The 19,167-nt window shown below is 49.0% G+C and overlaps 1 protein-coding gene across 13 annotated transcripts in view; it reads right to left on the reverse strand.

Moving 5' to 3' along the window:
• The window catches only part of klhl22 (kelch-like family member 22), a 60,911-nt gene that overhangs the window by 13,531 nt on the left and 28,213 nt on the right, over positions 1-19,167 (reverse strand). For 12 of the 13 annotated variants that reach the window (XR_013499362.1, XR_013499365.1, XR_013499366.1 and 9 more), the window contains one exon: positions 10,390-10,555. Coding sequence is in view for 8 of the 13 variants with exons in the window: in XM_078226789.1 (XP_078082915.1) it covers positions 10,390-10,555 (166 nt within the window). In the remaining 5 variants the exon portion in view is untranslated. Of the gene's footprint in view, positions 1-10,389; positions 10,556-12,685; positions 12,817-19,167 lie in introns of those variants that run through there. The other variant, XM_078226794.1, reaches the window with a different exon arrangement.

Consider the following 19,167-nt stretch of genomic DNA (forward strand, 5'->3'; position numbering starts at 1 on the left):
GTATTGGGATTTGAGCTTGTGGTTATGTACACTCGCACTGAACATTCCTGATCTCACATCTTTACAGGAGTGACGACAAATGATGAGTAAGCAGTGAGTGTGCTTCTTGATGGTCAGTTCACCAACACATGGGTATTAGGCTGGGATCAGATCATCAGCACCTGCCCACCAACTTTGAGCATTGCAATGTTCTTTATGGTTGTCAAGGTCTCTAAAGAGCAGCACACTTTCTAATCTCCAGCACTATTGCCCATATAACTGCTGAATGTCTGTGCTCTTGTCCAATTCTACCCATGGAAATTAGATATATATTTGAAAAGGAAACATTTGAAGGGCTGATTGAATAGATCTTTCAAGAGCAAACATAGGCAAGATGGGCTGAAATGTCTCATTCTTTGCTTTATCCTCATAGTTTCTGCCCAGAACCTTGCCTCACTCTCACAAGTACCTCAATCAAATGACTATTCTTCACTGTGATCCCAGACAGTGAGTGTTGGCAAGCTATTCAACTGTGGAGGGCAACACAGTCATCCCAAATGTGTTTTAATCTAACATACATCCACCTGCACTTTCTGGCAGGCATCCCAAAACAGGAAATAAGAGCAAGTAATTCAGCAGACTTCCCCCACTCCTAGCTTAGGGATGTTAATGTCAGTTGTAATATTTGGGCTTCTTGGTGACGGTCAATGCCTGACACTTTTGTGGCAGTACGTTTTAATTGTTAGTTACCAGACCAAGTTTGAATGTTGTCCAGGTCTCGCTGCATGTTGGCACAAACTGCTTCAGTATCTGATAGGTTGTAAGTGATACTGAACATCCCTATATCTAACCTTATGATGGAGGGAAAGTCATTGATGAAGCCGCTGAAGATGGTTGGGCTCAGGACACTATCCTGGAGTTGAGATGATTGATTTCCAACCACCACAAGCACCTTCCCTTGAACTAACTATGATTCCCAGCCAGTGAAGAGTTTTCCCCTGCTCATCACCACTGATTTCCATTTTCCTTGATGTCACACTCAGTCAAATGCTGCCTTGATGTCTCACCTCACCTCTGGAATTCAACACTTTTTTCATATTTGTTAACCAAGGCTGTCATGATGGCTAGAGCCAAGTGGCCCAGGCCACAACCCAAACTGAGCACCAGAGTGCGGGTTACTGCTGGATAGCACTGTCGATGACACCTTCCATCACTTTGCTAATAACTGAGAGTAGACTGATGTGGCAGCAATTGGCTGAATTGGACTTGTCCTGCTTTTCGTGGACAGGACAAACCTGGATAACTTTACACATTGTCGAGTAAATGCCCATGTTGTAGCTGTGCTACAGCTGAGCTAGAGGTGTGTCTAGTTCTGGACCAGAAGTCTTCAACATGACAAGCAGGGTGCTGGCAGCGTCTTTAGCCTTAATTGTATCCCGTGCCTTCAGCCACTTCTCGATATCAGGTGGAGTGAGTTGAAATGGCTGAAGGCTGGCATCTGTGATCTCAGGAGAAGGCCGAGACGGATCACCCCCTCGGAACTTCCAGCTGAAGATGCCTTTTTCATTGATGGGCATCCCCATGATTGAGGACAGGCATATTTGTGGAGTCTCCTCCTGAGGGCATGCAGCACTCGCGGAGACACCACCTTCTCAATGCAACATTACACTAAATTCTCTCTGCTGTCCTGGCCAATGTTTATCCCTTGAGCAACATGACAACATTGCTGTTTGTGGCAGCGTGTGAATTTGACTGCCATGTATCCAACCTCACAATGGCTGGAATTTTACCGGTTTTCCCTGCCCATCGATGGGCGGAGCAAGCCAGTAAAATCGCACGAGAGCTGAGAAATCAGGATCACGCCCGATTTCTCGGTTCTTGTGATCTTACCGGAACTGGTCTCTTGTCCATTTCCAGCGAGAGGCTGAATGATTTATTCAAATGTATTTAAATGTTAATTTACATGTGATTAGCGAGCCCGGCATTCAATCGTTCGGGCTCACTTGTCTTTCTGGCCTCACCGGGAGGGATTCTTTCCGGCGAGGAAAATACCTGCTCCCCACAAACAAGGAACAGTCCTGTTGGCCTCGACGGTGGAACCAGAGGTTACTGAGGCCCCTGGGGGAGGTCGGGGAGAGTGCCCCCTGGGCAGTGCCAAACTGGCACCTTGGCAATGCCCACTGGACAGTGCCAGGAGTGGGGCCTATGGGGGGGTGGGGGGGGGGGGGGCAGGGCCTGGTGGGTCATGACCTGAAGGGGCAGGGCATATGGGGGGCCCTGGAGATGGTGGGACCAGGCCAGGGCAGCCCAATTAGGTGTGAGGGGGCGCTGCGCACCCTGCAGTTGCGATCAGTATTCGAGTGGGGAAGGTGGTGAGGAGGAACCCGTTGCACACACTGCAGTTGCGATCGGTATAGAGGGGGCGGGGCGGAGCGGAGGGACCGTTGCTGCTCTGCAGGCGATCAATGGGAGGGAGGAAGGGGGACGTTATCGGTCTGGGCAGTGGGGGGTTGCAGCAGGGGCTACATTTTCGGGCGGTGTGGGGCTCGTGGTCGGCTGTGGGCCCCTGTGGGCCACTGCGGGGGCAGTGTGTTGGTTCAGGCTGCTTCCACAAAGGTCTACACATGTGCAATAGTTCCCTCTTCTGCTGGTTGGTGGATTAAGTCCCGCCCACTGCCTGTACTAGCTAGAAACAGTCTATATAATTTCTTCATGCACCATGTGCACAAGATTGGGCGTAAAACGCGCCCAGAAAAACAGATCTGCACTCTCCCATTTTCACGCTAGTTGGACACTTAGAACTTTTCTTGTAACATTCCGCCCTATATTTCAAATAACTTAATTGTCTATAAAGCATTTTGGGACATCTTGTGGCCATGGAAGATACTATTTAAATGCAAGTCTTTCTTTTGTCACCAGAGTCAAACTGATAGGTCAAACATAGAACAAGGAAATGAAAACTGTCCCACCTTGGTATAATGCTACAATGCCTATCTTTGACATTGAATATATATATAGGGAGGCAGTGACGTAATAGTATTGTCACTGGACTAGTAATCCAGAGACCCATGGTGATGCTCTGGGGAACCTCTCTAGTTCCACCACAGTAGATGGTGAGATTGAATTCAATAAAAATCTGGAATTAAAAGTCTAATGATGACCATTGTTGATTGTTGTAAAAATTCACCTGTTTCACGAATGTCCTTTAGGGAAGGAAATCTGCCGTCCTTACCTGATCTGGCCTACATGTGACTCCAGACCCACAGCAATGTGGTTGACTCTTAAATGCCCTCTGAAATGGCTTAGCAAATCACTCAGTTTAAGGGCAATTAGGGGATGTGGGCAATAATGTTTGACCCAGCCAGCGACGCTCACATCCCCTGGCAAATAAAAAATTATGAAAACCTAACTGATTCGAATAAAGACACAAATCCATCAGCATCAACTGACCACTCAAAGGTAGTCACCAAAACATGTTCAATTTTTCAATTTTTAAAATTAAAAGATACCACAGGAATAATAGGATTTTCTTATCCTTAAAAAGAAAATGATGACAAAATTCTTTAATGAATGAACAAATCTCATCTGAGATCAGTTAGCTTTTGGGCCTAGCCTTTGGGCAAGGGAGGAGTAGGAAGCAAAATCAACCAGGTGTCCATTCCTGCTCACTATTCCAGGCCACTGCTGGGTAGTACATTGGTTGATGAAAAGCATGTAGGAAATACTCAGGGCTGGTGGTACCTATAGAGCTATATAGCCTGCAGGAGTTATGCCTCCAGGAGAGGGATAAGAGGGAACAAAAAGCAGGAGAAGGAAAAAGAAAATCTCACTCAGCTAATGCTCCCAACTATTTTTTGTAAACACTTCCCTGGTTTTGATTCATTTTTTTTTAAAAGGTAGATGGGAGCCTTGCCAGGAGAACATTGGAATAGTTGAATCATGGAATTTGTACAGTGCAGAAGGAGACCATTCAGCCCATTGAATCTGTACTGACTCTCCAACAGAGCATCTCACCCAGGCTCACCCCCCACACAATCTCCTAACCCCACATATTTACCCTACTAATCTCCCTAACCTTCACATCTTGGGACACTAAGGGTCAATTTAGCACGGCCAATCCTTCTAACCTGCACATCATTGAACTGTGGGAGGAAATCAGAGCACTGAGAGGAAACCCATGCAGACACGGGAAGAACGTGCAAACTCCACAGTTACCTAAGGCTGGAATTGAACATGGGTTCCTGGCACTGTGAAGCAGTGGTGCTGACCATGCCATATCAGTAGGTAACAAAGTCATGGATGAAGATTTCAGCAGTAGATGGGCTGAGGCAGAGGTGGAGACAGGCAATGTTGCAGAGGTGAAAATAAGTGATCTTTGTGGTGATGTGGATATGGGGTTGAAGCTTGGATCATTGTTAAACAAACAGCAAAACTGGTGTTCCTTTTCCTTGATCTGACTTGTACATCCACTGCCTCTTTGTGAGCACTGTTTGTTTCCAGTGAACGTATGGTTAGAAGAGGCAATGTTCCTCACTGCTATCTGATAGATCCATGCAACTCTGTTGTCATGCAATGAGAACAATCAATCTGATCCACATCAAAAACTGACATACAGTTGAAGTAATTATTTTGAGTGTTACAAAGGGAGCAGCAAGTTCATGATCAACCTGAAATGGAAATCCTGGGCTAAACAACACCGGCTCCTGGACAGCTCTGGTTCTGAATTAGTCAGGAGACAGCTCTTTGATTTTATACATAAGCAACAACAGAGGAAACCAGCTCGCCATTTTAATTATACGGACCTGAGGTGCACATCATCTCCAGTCTGTTCCTGATCATTCTTTCACTAAAAGGTTCAATTTATCCAGTAATTCAAATTAAGATCTGCAGTTTCATACAAAGCGGCCTTATGCCACCTAGTGTCAGGGGCTATATATTGCAGAAATACAACATCTGGATGCACACTCTGACAGTTGACTGTAAAAATCTTGAAAAAAAGATGAAAAACTTTAGACTAGACAAGGCCAATTGTCGCATTGAAGCCTCAGGTGTCCTAAATATCCCATCCAAATCTATCCCTCCAAATCCCTAATTCTTCAATGAAGCTCGTCATTTTTGCACTCCATTTCTTTTTATTTATTCATTCATGGGATGTGGATGTCACTGGCAAATCAGCATTTATTTCCATCCCTAGTATCACTTGAGAAAATACTGATGAGCTGCCTTCTTGAATCCCTGTAGTTCACAGATGTAGGTGCACCCACAGTGTTGTTAGGGAGGGAATACCAGGATTTTGCCCCAGCGACAGTGAAGGAATGGTGATATAGTTACAAGACACAATGCTGTGTAACTTGGAAAGGAACCTCCAGGTGGTGTTCCCTGCATCTGCTACCCTGGTCCTTCTAGATGGTGCAGGTCATGGGTTGGGAAGATGCTGTTGAAGGAGCCTTGGTGAGTTCCTGCAATACATCTTGTAGACAGTACACAGTGCTGCCACTGTTCATCTGTGGTGGAGGGGTTGAATATTTGTGGAATGAGTATTGTTGGAGCTGCACTCATCCAGGCAAGTGGGGAGTATTCCATCAAACTCCTAACTTGTGCCCTGTAGATGATGGATAGGCTTTGAGGATTCTGGAGATGAGTTGCACACTGCCGGATTCCCAGCCTCAGTCACAACATCTGGAACTTGAGTAACAACATCCAGAGTTTCAGTCACAACATCTACAAGATGCACTGCAGGAACAGACCTAGGTTCTTAGGCAGCATCTTCCAAAACCACGATCAATACCATCTTGAAGGACAAGAACAGCAGACACATGGGAACACCACCACCTGCACGTTCCCCTCAAAGTCACTCACCATCCTGACTTGAAAATATACCACAGTCAGGAGTCTAACAACACCAGGTTAAAGTCCAACAGGTTTATTTGGTAGCAAACGCCACTAGCTTTCGGAGCGCTGCTCCTTCATCAGGTGAGTGGGAGTTCTGTTCACAAACAGGGCATATAAAGACCTGTGAACCTGTGAATATAAAGTTCTGTGAACAGAACTCCCACTCACCTGACGAAGGTGTTTACCCCAGTCCAACGCCGGCATCTCCACATCTTGAAAATATATCGCCATTTCTTCACTGTCACTGGATCAAAACCTGGAACTCCCTTCCTAACAGCATTGTGGGTGTACCTACATCTCAGGGACTGCAGTGGTTCAAGGAGGCAGCTCACCAGCACCTTCTCAAGGAGAACTAGGGATGGGCAATAAATGTTCGTCTAGCCAGCAACACCCACATCCTGTAAATGAATAATGAAAAGAAACTTGACTGTATTTCACTGTACCCCCTTTTCTGGTGGGTCTGTCATGCCAGTGGGCCAGGACATATCTGGGACATTGGCTTAAAAGTATGAATCATGAGTATGACTATGTCAGGCTGTTGCTTGACTAGTCTATGGGACAGCTCTCACAATCTTTGCACAAACCCCCAGATGTCAGTGAGGTGGACTCTGCAGGATCAACTGGGTGGGTCTGTCTGGCACCTAGGTCACCATACATTTTTATTATTACTATTATATTGTTGCAGTTGATGCAGCTGAGCAGCTTGCGAGGCCATTTGAAAAGAAAGGGAACCATTTGTGAAAACCTGCAGACTGAGGAAAGGCATATGTCATGAATCTGCCTAGTAACAGCACTATGGCACAGTGGTTAGCACTGCTGCCTCACAGTACCAGGGACCCGTGTTCAATTCCAGCCTCGGGTGACTGTGTGGAGTTTGCACATTCTCATGTCCGCATGGGTTTCCTCCAGGTGCTCCAGTTTTCTCCCAATGTCCAAAGATGTGCAGGTTAGGTTGATTGGCCATGCTAAATTGCCCCTTAGTGTCAGAGGGATTAGCAGGGTAAATACGTGGGGTTATGGGGATAGGGCCCGGTGGGATTGTTGTCGATGCAGGCTTGGTGGGCCAAATGGCCTCCTTCTGCACTGTAGGGATTCTATGACTCTAACAAGAATTTAACAAGGCATGGCAGGATGCGACCTGCCCAGCAATAGCAAGAAATCTGTCCAGCGACAGCAGTAGCCAACTTTAAAAGGCTTTCAAAAAGATATGATTTTCCTAGTAATGAGATTAGCGGAGATATAGACAGAACCAGGTATAAATCGCCCTATTAGTAGGGATCAGCTTACCTGGATGACTGAGAGGTCAGTGAAGATGTACAGATGCTAATTTCTAGAGTCGAGGAATTTGAGAGATGCTGACAGTCAAATATAAAGAATAAACAATCAAAGAGCAAAATGGTATAATTGCCAGCAACCTCAGAAGCAGATAGGCTAATTTACATCCAGCAGCCGAGAGATGAGTTTGCATCTAACAGTCCATAATTCAACAAAGAACAATGAACAATACAGCACAGGAACAGGCCCTTCGGCCCTCCAAGCCTGCACCGATCATGTGTTCCTAACTAGATCATCCGTTTGTATCCCTCTATTCCCAGTCTGTTCATGTGGCTATCTAGATAAGTCTTAAATGATCCTAGCGTGTCTGCCTCAATCACCTTGCTTGGCAGTGCATTCCAGGCCCCTACCACCCGCTGTGTAAAATACGTCCCCCTGACATTTGTGTTGAACCTTGCCCCCCTTACCTTGAACTTGTGACCCCTTGTGTTTGTCATTTCTGACCTCGGAAAAAGCTTCCAACTGTTCACCCTATCTATGCCCTTCATAATTTTATAAACTTCTATTAGGTCGCCCCTCAACCTCCATCTTTCCAGGGAGAACAACCCTAGTTTACTCAATCTTACCTCATAGCTAATACCCTCCATACCAGGCAACATCCTGGTAAACCTTTTCTGCACTCTCTCCAAAGCCTCCATATCCTTCTGGTAGTGTGGCGACCAGAACTGGACGCAGTATTCCAAATGTGGCCTAACCAATGTTCTATATAACTGCAACATCATATGCCAACTTTTATACTCTATGCCCCGTCCAATAAAGGCAAGCATGCCATATGCCTTCTTCACCACCTTTTCCACCTGTGCTGCCACCTTTAAGGATCTGTGGACTTGCACACCCAGATCCCTCTGTGTGTCTATAGTCCTGATGGTTCTGCCATTTATTGTATAGCTCCCTCCTGCACTAGATCTACCAAAATGCATCATTTCGCATTTATCTGGATTAAATTCCATCTGTCATTTCTTCGCCCAATTTTCCAGCCTATCTATATCCTGCTGTATTCTCTGACAATGTTCATCACTATCCGCAACTCCAGATATCTTTGTGTCATCCGCAAACTTACTAATCAGACCAGCTACATATTTTTCCAAATCATTTATATATATCACAAACAGCAGAGGTCCCAGTACAGAGCCCTGCAGAACACCACTAGTCACAGACCTCCAATCAGAAAAAGACCCCTCCACTGCTACCCTCTGTCTTCTATGGCCAGGCCAGTTCTGTACCCATCTAGCTAGTTCACCTTTGATCCCGTGAGATTTAACCTTTTGCACCAGCCTGCCATGAGGGACCTTGTCAAATGCTTTACTAAAATCCATGTAGACGACATCCACGGCCCTTTCCTCGTCAATCATTTTTGTCACCTCCTGAAAAAACTCAACCAAATTTGTGAGGCATGGCCTCCCTTGTACAAAAAATTCATAGCCGCATCTAAGTCTTAGAGCTACAACAGTGTAAAAATCTTCATAAAGGCCATTTATATATCTTCACTAGACCAGGAAAAGACATTTCCCAGACTTGATCCTCAGCCTTGTATTGTGAGGTAACTATAAACTGGATTTGATCCTCAGCCTTGTATTGTGAGGTAATAAAGATTTATTTAATTGGATGTTGTTTGGAAGGGGGGAAGTCTGAAGAATTTCAGGAATCGTAAACATATTTAGAACAAGGGGTAATTTCTGCATAAACTATGTGTGGGTTTAATGATTCATATACTAAACTGTTACCTGATAACCCTTAGGGTTACTGTTTAACCCTGATAAATGTGAGGTGATTCATTTTGGGAGGACTAATTTAAATGTGGATTACAGGGTCAAAGGTAGGGTTCTGAAGACTGTGGAGGAACAGAGAGATCTTGGGGTCCAATCCACCGATCTCTAAAGGTTGCCACTCAAGTGGATAGAGCTGTGAAGAAGGCCTATAGTGTGTTAGCTTTTATTAACAGGGGGGTTTGAGTTTAAGAGCCGTGGGGTTATGCTGCAACTGTACAGGACCTTGGTGAGACCACATTTGGAATATTGTGTACAGTTCTGGTCACCTCACTATAAGAAGGATGTGGAAGCGCTGGAAAGAGTGCAGAGGAGATTTACCAGGATGCTGCCTGGTTTGGAGGGTAGGTCTTATGAGGAAAGGTTGAGGGAGCTAGGGCTGTTCTCTCTGGAGCGGAGGAGGCTGAGGGAAGACTTAATAGAGGTTTATAAAATGATGAAGGGGATAGATAGAGTGAACGTTCAAAGACTATTTCCTCGGGTGGATGGAGCTATTACAAGGGGGCATAACTATAGGGAGATATAGGAAGAATATCAGAGGTAGGTACTTTACGCAGAGAGTGGTTGGGGTGTGGAATGGACTGCCTGCTGTGATAGTGGAGTCAGACACTTTAGGAACATTTAAGCGGTTATTGGATAGGCACATGGAGCACACCAGGATGATAGGGAGTGGGATAGCTTGATCTTGGTTTCAGATAAAGTTCGGCACAACATCGTGGGCCGAAGGGCCTGTTCTGTGCTGTACTGTTCTATGTTCTATGTTCTCTGTTCTAAACTGTCTTTGAGTATTATAGTCTTGTTTTGTCTTTTCTTTAATTAAATAAGCAGTCTTTAATAATTGTTATACAATGACTGGACTAGTTATTCTCACTGGGGGTTCACGTGACTCCTCACACCCTTCCAAAAACAAAACAATACAGCATCATGGACCGGTGTTTCAAGTTGGGACACCCTCACAGATAACATCAGCGTGGTTCATGACATACAAGATAAGCAGCCTTACATGATAGCTGTGAATCTGAACCTTGGGAATGTACAGGGACAGAGACAAATGGAAGTATGAAAGGTATGCATCTTTTATGTCAGCAATTTTCACAACCATATAACTTTTGTTGCTTTGAGGTTTCAATTTCTTTGTTTTGTCAGTGGGGCACGTCCACTTAAAGGACTGTGGTGAAAGCAGTTAAATGAAACTCTGAAATCCAGGAAATTAAATCTTTCAGGCACTCCCTATGGATCTGGTGACAGGAGCTTCTGAATCATGTCAACTGTTGTTTAAAGATTCACCCATCACATGAGACCATCCCGATGAACTGTCTGATGGATAGGATCACATTCAGTTCTTGAATGATACCCTCAATGTAGGAGTATTAATATTTATGCTCAAGTCTATGGTTAAATATCATGGCTCAATTACCTGCAGCTGACAAGCAGCCACCAGCACGTCCTGCACATTATTCAGGTTCAGCTCCATCTCAGATGTGTAGATGAAGTCCAAGATTTTGCACACAGCCATATAGGATATGTCATGTAAAAATATCTCCTTCTCCTGCATCTCCCGTAGCCCACCAGCAAACATCCCCCTGCAAACAGGACAGATACTAATCAGTCTTCACATGGGCAAAGTCTTTAGAATACTCCCCACTATTTAGAGAAAAATAATTGTCTCAACTGACATGTTACCAACTATTTTCCAAAAACATGAGGATATGGCTGAGTCTTTAAATAAGTTTTTTGTGTCGGTCTTCACGGTGGAGGACACAAATAGTTTGCCAAATATTAACGATAGAGGGTTGGCAGCAGGAGAAATACTTAATACAATTAATGTTACCAGAGAGGCAGTGCTGGGTAGACTAATGGGACTGAAGGTGGACAAGTCCCCGCGTCCGGATGGAATGCATCCCAGGGTATTGAAAGAAATGTCAGAGGTAATAGTGGATGCGTTAGTGATTATTTATCAAAACTCGTTGCATTCTGGGGTAGTGCCGGTTGATTGGAAAACGGCTAATGTTACGCCGCTGTTTAAAAAAGGAAGGAGACAAAAGGCGGGTAACTATAGGCCGGTCAGCTTAACGTCTGTAGTAGGGAAAATGCTGGAATCCATTATTAAAGAGGAGATAGCAGGGCATCTGGATAGAAATGGTTCGATCAATCAGACGCAGCATGGATTCATGAGGGGAAAGTCGTGCTTGACGAACATGTTGGATTTTTATGAAGATGTGACTAGGGCGGTTGATGGAGGAGAACCGGTGGATGCGGTGTTTTTGGATTTCCAAAAGGCGTTTGATAAGGTGCCCCATAAAAGGCTGCTGAAGAAGATTAGGGCACACGGAGTTGGGGGTAGTGTGTTAAAGTGGATTGGGGACTGGCTATCCGACAGGAAGCAAAGAGTCGGAATAAATGGGTGTTTTTCTGGTTGAAGGAAGGTAACTAGTGGCGTGCCGCAGGGATCGGTACTCGGGCCGCAACTGTTTACCATTTATATAGATGATCTGGAGGAGGGGACGGAGTGTAGGGTAACGAAGTTTGCAGACGACACAAAGATAAGTGGAAAAGTGAATTGTGTGGAGGACGGAGAAGATCTGCAGAGAGATTTGGACAGGCTGAGTGAGTGGGCGAGGATATGGCAAATGGAGTATAACGTTGATAAATGCGAGGTTATACACTTTGGAGGAAATAATAACAAATGGGATTACTATCTCAATGGAAACAAATTAAAACATGCTACCGCGCAAAGGGTCCTTGTGCATGAGACGCAAAAGCCCAGTCTGCAGGTACAACAGGTGATCAAGAAGGCAAATGGGATGTTGGCCTATATCGCGAGGGGGATAGAATATAAAAGCAGGGATGTCTTGATGCGCCTGTACAGGGCATTGGTGAGGCCGCAGCTGGAATACTGTGTGCAGTATTGGTCCCCTTATATGAGGAAGGATATATTGGCATTGGAGGGAGTGCAGAGAAGGTTCACCAGGTTGATACCGGAGATGAGGGGTTTGGATTATGAGGAGAGGCTGAGGAGATTGGGTTTGTACTCGTTGGAGTTTAGAAGGATGAGGGGGGATCTTATGGAGACTTATAAGATAATGCGGGGGCTGGATAGGGTGGAGGCGGAGAGATTCTTTCCACTTAGTAAGGAAGTTAAAACTAGAGGACACAGCCTCAAAATAAAGGGGGGTCGGTTTAAGACAGAGTTGAGGAGGAACTTCTTCTCCCAGAGGGTGGTGAATCTCTGGAATTCTCTGCCCACTGAGGTGGTGGAGGCTACCTCGCTGAATATGTTTAAAGCGCGGATGGATGGATTCCTGATCGGTAAGGGAATTAAGGGTTATGGGGATCAGGCGGGTAAGTGGTACTGATCCACGTCAGATCAGCCATGATCTTATTGAATGGCGGGGCAGGCTCGAGGGGCTAGATGGCCTACTCCTGCTCCTATTTCTTATGTTCTTATGTTAGTCACATTCCCACCAGGGAAACACTGTGCATGGCATCTTTCCTAGGTAGAACATAAGCAACATCAATTGAGAAGTACCAATTGGTGACCTGGATTTAATTAGACTTCTGAAAATTAAATCAGGGCTGCCTGACACAGAAGCAATGCAAGTGGATAAATAAAAGTGAGCGCACTGCAGCATCCTATCTCATTTATCCACTTAGAATCAGTCCATCACACATACAGAAGCACCCATTACACCATCCAAAATTTCTTGACATACCTTCAAGAACCTCAGTCGCACCTTAAGGAACCTCAGTCACAGAATCCAGAACCATAGGCAGAGCATACAGGACATTTGCCACATGATCGAAAACATGGCTTCCAGAGGCAGGATCACCACATCTGAAACATTAGGCATCCGAAGCCTCAGCAGCAACACCCGGAATCACAGCTGCATCATCCGGAATCTCAGCCGCAACATCCGGAATCACAGCCGCAACATCCAGAATATCAGCGGCGGCACCCGGAATCTCAGCCGCAGCACCCGGGATCTCAGCCGCAGCACCCGGGATCTCAGCCGCAGCACCCGGGATCTCAGCCGCAGCACCCGGGATCTCAGCCGCAGCACCCGGGATCTCAGCCGCAGCACCCGGGATCTCAGCCGCAGCACCCAGAATCTCTGCCGCAGCACCCGGGATCTCAGCCGCAGCACCCGGGATCTCAGCCGCAGCACCCGGAATCTCAGCCGCAGCACCCGGAATCTCAGCCGCAGCACCCGGAATCTCAGCCGCTGCACCCGGGATCTCAGCCGCTGCACCCGGGATCTCAGCCGCAGCACCCGGGATCTCAGCCGCAGCACCCGGGATCTCTGCCGCAGCACCCGGGATCTCAGCCGCAGCACCCGGGATCTCAGCCGCAGCACCCGGGATCTCAGCCGCAGCACCCGGGATCTCAGCCGCAGCACCCGGGATCTCAGCCGCAGCACCCGGGATCTCAGCCGCAGCACCCGGGATCTCAGCCGCAGCACCCAGGATCTCTGCCGCAGCACCCGGGATCTCAGCCGCAGCACCCGGGATCTCAGCCGCAGCACCCAGAATCTCTGCCGCAGCACCCGGGATCTCAGCCGCAGCACCCGGGATCTCAGCCGCAGCACCCGGGATCTCAGCCGCAGCACCCGGGATCTCAGCCGCAGCACCCGGGATCTCAGCCGCAGCACCCGGGATCTCAGCCGCAGCACCCGGGATCTCAGCCGCAGCACCCGGGATCTCAGCCGCAGCACCCGGGATCTCAGCCGCAGCACCCGGGATCTCAGCCGCAGCACCCGGGATCTCAGCCGCAGCACCCAGAACCACAAGAACACGGTCACAACACCCGGGAACACGGTCACAACACCCGGGAACACGGCCACAACACCCGGGAACACGGTCACAACACCCGGAACCGCAGTCACAACACCCGGAACTGCGGTCACAACACCCGGAACCACAGTCACAACACCCGGAACCACGGTCACAACACCCGGAACCACAGTCACAACACCCGGAACCACGGTCACAACACCCGGAACCACGGTCACAACACCCGGAACCGCGGTCACAACACCCAGAACCACGGTCACAACACCCAGAACCGCGGTCACAACACCCGGAACCGCGGTCACAACACCCGGAACCGCGGTCACAACACCCGGAACCACGGTCACAACGCCCAGAACCGCGGTCACAACACCCGGAACCACGGTCACAACGCCCAGAACCGTGGTCACAACACCCGGAACCATGGTCACAACACATGGAACCACAGTCACAACACATGGAACCACAGTCACAACACCCGGAACCACGGTCACAACACCCAGAACCACGGTCACAACGCCCAGAACCGCGGTCACAACACCCGGAACCACGGTCACAACGCCCAGAACCGCGGTCACAACACATGGAACCACAGTCACAACATAGAGATCATAGAATCCTACAGTGCAGAAAGAGGCCATTCGGCCCATCGACTCTGCACCAACCGCAATCCCACCCAGGCTCTATCCACATATCCCTACATATTTACCCACTAACCCCTCTAACCTATGCATCCCGGGACACTAAGGGGCAATTTAGAATGGCCAATCAACCTACCCCGCACATCTTTGGACTGTGGGAGGAAACCGGAGCACCCGGAGGAAACCCACGCAGCCACAGGGAGAATGTGCAAACTCCACACAGACAGCAACCCAAGCCGGGATATGAACCCAGGTCCCTGGAGCTGTGAAGCAGCAGTGCTAACCACTGTGCTACCGTGCCGCCCACGGAACCAGGGTCACAACACCCGGCACCCACGGAACCAGGGTCACAATACCCGGCGCCATGGTCACAACATCCGGGACCACGGTCACAACACCGAAACTGCAGTGAAAACACCCGGAACCGCGGTCAAAACGCCAGGAACTGCAGTCACAACACCTGGAACCAGGGTCACTACACCCGGAATCTCGGTAACAACACCCAGAATCTCTGTCACAATGCACTGGATCTCAGTCACAACGCACGGAATCCTGGTGACAACACCCAAGAGCTCAGCCACAACACCCGGAACCACAGTCACAACACCCAGAGTCCCAGTCACAACACCCGGAACCACAGTGACAACACCCAGGACCACGGTCACAACACCCGGGACCTCAGTCACAACACCCGGGACCTCAGTCACAACACCCGGAACCACGGTCACAACACCCGGAACCACGGTCACAACACCCAGAGCCCCGGTCACAACACCCGGAACCTCGGTTAAAACACCCGGAACCACGGTCACAACACCCGGAACCATGGTCACAACACCGGGAACCTCGTTCACAATACTCAGAATCTCAGTCACAATGCACGGAATCTCAGACACAACACACGGGATCACAGTCACAACACACCAAACCACGGTCTCAACACCCGGAACCACAGTCACGAAACCCAGAACAACATTCGCAACACCCAGAACCATGGTCACAACACCCAGAACCGCGGTCACAACGCCCGCAACCACGGTCACAACGCCCGCAACCATGGTCACAACGCCCACAACCACGGTCACAACACCCGGAACCACGGTCACAACACCCAGAACCGCGGTCACAACGCCCACAACCACGGTCACAACACCCAGAACCACGGTCACAACGCCCACAACCACGGTCACAACACCCGGAACCACGGTCACAACACCCAGAACCGCGGTCACAACGCCCGCAACCACGGTAACAACGCCCACAACCACGGTCACAACACCCGGAACCATGGTCACAACACCCAGAACCGCGGTCACAACGCCCGCAACCACGGTCACAACACCCGGAACCACGGTCACAACGCCCGCAACCACAGTCACAACACCGGGAACCGCGGTCACAACACCGGGAACCTCGTTCACAACACCCAGAACCACGGTCACAACACCCGGAACCACGGTCACAACACCCGCAACCACGGTCACAACACCCGGAACCACGGTCACAACACCCGGAACCACGGTCACAACACCCGCAACCACGGTCACAACACCCGGAACCACGGTCACAACGCCCAGAACCACGGTCACAACACCCGGAACCACGGTCACAACACCCAGAACCACGGTCACAACACCCAGAACCACGGTCACAACGCCCGCAACCACAGTCACAACACCGGGAACCGCGGTCACAACACCGGGAACCTCGGTCACAACACCCAGGACCACGGTCACAACACCCGGAACCACGGTCACAACACCCGGAACCACGGTCACAATGCCCGCAACCACGGTAACAACGCCCGCAACCACGGTCACAACGCCCGCAACCACGGTCACAACACGTGGATTCTGAGTCACAACACCCGAAAGCTCAGTCACACATCCGGAGTCCCTGTCACAACACCCGGAGTCCCAGTCACAACACCGGAACCACAGTCACAACGCCCAGAACCCGCGGACACAACACCCGGACCCGCGGTCACAACACCCGGACCCGCGGTCACAACACCCGGACCCGCGGTCACAACACCGGGAACCTCGTTCGGAACACCTAGAACCACGGTCACAACGCCTGCAACCACGGTAACAATGCCCGCAACCACGGTCATAACACGTGGAATCTGGGTCACAACACACGGAATCTGGGTCACAACACCCGATGGCTCAGTCACACCATCCGCAGTCCCTGTCACAACACCCGGAGTCCCAGTCACAACACCCGGAACCACAGTGACAACGCCCAGAACCCGCGGTCACAACACCCGGAACCGCGGTCACAACACCCGGAACCGCGGTCACAACACCCGGAACCGCGGTCACAACACCCGGAACCGCGGTCACAACACCCGGAACCGCGGTCACAACACCCGGAACCGCGGTCACAACACCCGGAACCGCGGTCACAATACCCGGAACCGCGGTCACAATACCCGGAACCGCGGTCACAACACCCGGAACCGCGGTCGCAACACCCGGAACCGCGGTCGCAACACCCGGAACCACAATCGCAACACCCGGAACCACAATCGCAACACCCGGAACCACAATCGCAACACCCGGAACCACAATCGCAACACCCGGAACCACAATCGCAACACCCGGAACCACAATCGCAACACCCGGAACCACAATCGCAACACCCGGAACCACAATCGCAACACCCGGAACCACAATCGCAACACCCGGAACCACAATCGCAACACCCGGAACCACAATCGCAACACCCGGAACCACAATCGCAACACCCGGAACCACAATCACAAAGAACAGTACAGCAGAGGAAACAGGCCCTTCGGCCCTCCAAGCCTGTGCCGTTCATTGGTCCAACTCCATTCCCAGACTGCTCATGTGACTATCCAGGTAAGTCTTAAACGAAGCCAGCATGTCTGCCTCCGCCACCCTACTTGGCAGCGCATTCCAAGGCCCCCACCACTCTCTGTGTAAAAATGAACCTCTGATATCTGAGTTATACCTCGCCCCTCTCACCGTGAGCCCGTGACCCCTCGTGATCGTCACCTCCGACCTGGGAAAAAGCTTCCCACTGTTCGCCCTATCTATACCCTTCATAATTTTGTACACCTCTATTAGGTCTCCCCTCATTCTCCGTCTTTCCAGGGAGAACAACCCCAGTTTACCCAATCTCTCCTCATAGCTAAGACCCTCCATACCAGGCAACATCCTGGTAAACCTTCACTGCACTCTCTCTAAAGCCTCCAAGTCCTTCTGGTAGTGCGGCGACCAGAACTGGACGCAGTACTCCAAATGTGGCCTAACCAGCGTTCTATACAGCTGCAACATCAGACTCCAGCTTTTATACTCCCTACCCCGTCCTATAAAGGCAAGTATACCATATGCCTTCTTCACCACCTTCTCCACCTGTGTTGCCACCTTCAAGGATTTGTGGACTTGCACACCTAGGTCCCTCTGTGTTTCTATACTCTTGATGGCTCTGCCATTTATTGGATAACTCCCCCCTACATTAGTTCTTCCAAAATGCATCACTTCGCATTTATTCCATCTGCCATTTCTCTGCCCAATTTTCCAGCCTATCTATATCCTGCTGTATTGTCCGACAATGTTCATCGCTATCCGCAAGTCCAGCCATCTTCGTGTCATCCGCAAACTTGCTGATAACACCAGTTACACCTTCTTCCAAATCATTTATATATATCACAAATAGCAGAGGTCCCAGTACAGAGCCCTGCGGAACAGCACTGGTCACAGACCTCCAGCCGGAAAAAGACCCTTCGACTGCTACCCTCTGTCTCCTGTGGCCAAGCCAGTTCTCTACCCATCTAGCCACCTCTCCTTGTATCCCATGAGCCTTAACCTTCTTAAGTAACCTGCCATGAGGGACTTTGTCAAATGCCTCACTGAAATCCATATAAACGACATCCACGGCCCTTCCTTCGTCAACCGTTTTTGTCACTTCCTCAAAAAACTCCACCAAATTTGTAAGGCACGACCTCCCTCTTACAAAACCATGCTGTCTGTCACTAATGAGATTGTTCCGTTCTAAATGCGCATACATCCTGTCTCTAAGAATCCTCTCCAACAACTTCCCTACCACGGACGTCAAGCTCACTGACCCATAATTACCTGGGTTATCCCTGCTACCCTTCTTAAATAACGATACCACATTCGCTATCCTCCAATCCTCAGGGACAACACTCGGAACCACAATCACAACACTCGGAACCACACTTATAATGTCCTGAACTATAGTAACAACACTCGGAACCACACTTATAATGTCCTGAACTACAGTAACAACATCTGGAATCACAGTCACAGCATCCCGAACCACGGTCACCACCTTCAGTGCAGTTTGCAAACTCATATATAATCACAAATGACAGTTCAAGCCTCCCTAGCCGCAGGTCAGAGATTTCTGTCAATATATTTTGTTCCCAACCAGATTGCTAACTGAAAGAACTTTTGGTGGAAGTGTGGGATGTTGCCTGCACACTTTCCCTGAAGAACTCAGGAAATGGCCCAGTTTTGTACAGTCCCGTAGGAGTGTTAAAGTATATGCTAAATCTTCTTGCAGAATGTCCTAATAATTTCCTCTTAACCAACCAAGACAGTACAAAGCCACAGTAAAACCACAAAACCTACCACTGAAATAAGAACACAACTGGTTGAAAATGGTATTCTGAACAAATGACATGAAATGGGTTTAAACGTTTGTGCTTTGAGAAATATCTGTGAGCCCATATAATGCCTTAGGTTCCAAAAGAAAGACCTGCAGTTCTATTGCAG

This window comes from Mustelus asterias, chromosome 13 (assembly GCF_964213995.1).
Source record: "Mustelus asterias chromosome 13, sMusAst1.hap1.1, whole genome shotgun sequence".
Taxonomy (NCBI): domain Eukaryota; kingdom Metazoa; phylum Chordata; class Chondrichthyes; order Carcharhiniformes; family Triakidae; genus Mustelus; species Mustelus asterias.